This window comes from Oncorhynchus masou, unplaced genomic scaffold (assembly GCF_036934945.1).
Source record: "Oncorhynchus masou masou isolate Uvic2021 unplaced genomic scaffold, UVic_Omas_1.1 unplaced_scaffold_1176, whole genome shotgun sequence".
In the NCBI taxonomy this organism is placed as follows: domain Eukaryota; kingdom Metazoa; phylum Chordata; class Actinopteri; order Salmoniformes; family Salmonidae; genus Oncorhynchus; species Oncorhynchus masou.
The window spans coordinates 139,178-141,260 of NW_027001526.1; the positions used below are offsets into that span (position 1 = coordinate 139,178).

General features: G+C 49.5%; 1 protein-coding gene across 1 annotated transcript in view; it reads left to right on the plus strand.

The window, feature by feature from the left end:
- LOC135529523 (tubulin-specific chaperone D-like) overlaps positions 1-2,034 on the plus strand; it is a 97,218-nt gene extending 95,184 nt beyond the window's left edge. Inside the window, exons 25-26 of the mRNA XM_064958210.1 lie at positions 1,137-1,221; positions 1,716-2,034. Coding sequence (XP_064814282.1) covers positions 1,137-1,221; positions 1,716-1,730 — 100 coding nt within the window. The 3' untranslated portion in view covers positions 1,731-2,034. The remainder of the gene's footprint in view (positions 1-1,136; positions 1,222-1,715) is intronic.
- Positions 2,035-2,083: the final 49 nt, after the last annotated feature.

Here is a 2,083-nt window from a genome sequence, read left to right on the forward strand (position 1 = left end):
TCGGTCTTGCTGTAGGGTCAGTCCTACTGTAGGGTCGGTCCTACTGTAGGGTCGGTCTTACTGTAGGGTCGGTCCTACTGTAGGGTCGGTCTTGCTGTAGGGTCAGTCCTACTGTAGGGTCAGTCCTACTGTAGGGTCGGTCCTACTGTAGGGTCAATCTTGCTGGAGGGTCAGTCCTACTGTAGGGTCGGTCTTGCTGTAGGGTCAGTCCTACTGTAGGGTCGGTCCTACTGTAGGGTCGGTCTTACTGTAGGGTCGGTCCTACTGTAGGGTCGGTCCTACTGTAGGGTCGGTCCTACTCTAGGGTCAGTCCTACTCTAGGGTCAGTCCTACTCTAGGGTCAGTCCTACTATAGGGTCGGTCCTACTAGGGGGGTCGGTCCTACTATAGGGTCGGTCCTACTGTAGGGTCGGTCCTGCTGTAGGGTCAGTCCTACTGTGGGGTCAGTGTTACTGTAGGGTCGGTCCTACTGTAGGGTCGGTCTTACTGCAGGGTCAATCTTGCTGCAGGGTCAGTCCTGCTGTAGGGTCGGTCTTGCTGTAGGGTCAGTCCTACTGTAGGGTCGGCCCTACTGTATGGTCAGTCTTACTGCAGGGTCAGTCCTGCTGCAGGGTCAGTCCTACTGCAGGGTCAGTCCTACTGTAGGGTCGGTCCTACTGTAGGGTCAATCTTGCTGGAGGGTCAGTCCTACTGTAGGGTCGGTCTTGCTGTAGGGTCAGTCCTACTGTAGGGTCGGTCCTACTGTAGGGTCGGTCTTACTGTAGGGTCGGTCCTACTGTAGGGTCGGTCTTGCTGTAGGGTCAGTCCTACTGTAGGGTCAGTCCTACTGTAGGGTCGGTCCTACTGTAGGGTCAATCTTGCTGGAGGGTCAGTCCTACTGTAGGGTCGGTCTTGCTGTAGGGTCAGTCCTACTGTAGGGTCGGTCCTACTGTAGGGTCGGTCTTACTGTAGGGTCGGTCCTACTGTAGGGTCGGTCTTGCTGTAGGGTCAGTCCTACTGTAGGGTCAGTCCTACTGTAGGGTCGGTCCTGCTGTAGGGTCGGTCTTACTGTAGGGTCAGTCCTACTGTATGGTCGGTCCTACTGTAGGGTCAGTCTGTCATCTTCACGTTGTCCTCTCTGTATCCTCTGGTTTTAGGGAGGAGGACGTCGCCACGGTGAGGACCCACAGAAACCAGCTCTGTGATTGGCTAGGAGTACAGAAGCCCCAGCTCGTTGCCAAGGTAACCATTTTGAGAACTGCTAATCAAAAATCGTCGGGGTGTTTTTTTGCGCCTGTGCTTGGATGAATGAATCAATGATTGAGTACTTTATTAGTCTAAAGGAAACAGATGTCTGGTCCTTTATGCCGTAAGTCAGGTGCTGCTGCAGGTTGCAGAATAACAGTCATATCAGGGTTGTAATATAAAGAGGCTCGTCTGTCTGTTTTAGTGAGGTTGACTATTCCTCATTAGACCCAGATGCTTGCCTTTCCTCTGCCTGCCAAACCTTGATTCACTTTACTATGGAATTAGTCGAGAACGAGGTCTGCTCCGATAAGAGAAAACCTTTCAAAGATATGACCTTCAACTATTTATCAGAGTAAGGACTTGATTTAGTTTGTCTATGAAAATAAACGACAATATTAGCTACTTTCAGCTCCTTGACACACGTGATTAACTTCAATATTGTACTGATTCTCGTTCTTCTTTTTTTTACTCTCTGTTTTGTTCCATAGGGTCCTGTCCAGTAGGCCTGGGGGAAACTATTCTCAGCAGGAACTGAAGAACTGTAGCACAGGATCCTTCAGGGTGGCATTCTGTGTGACGCATCACAAAGTACAGCTGCACTTCTAAAAGGTCACAGCCTTCAGTGATGTTCCAAGACCCACACACTTTGCTACAGTACATTCTAATTGGTATGCTAGTATGGTCATGAAATGTATGGTAGTCTGGGTTCATCTGGGATTCGTCTGTCTGTCTGTCTGTCTGTCTGTCTGTCTGTCTACTGCAAAAGTTTAAAAAAGAACAAAACCAACCTGTCAATAAACAAACAGAAACTGCATCGTGATTTTCCCGTTTCCAATTTATTCACTTTTTTTAGAGA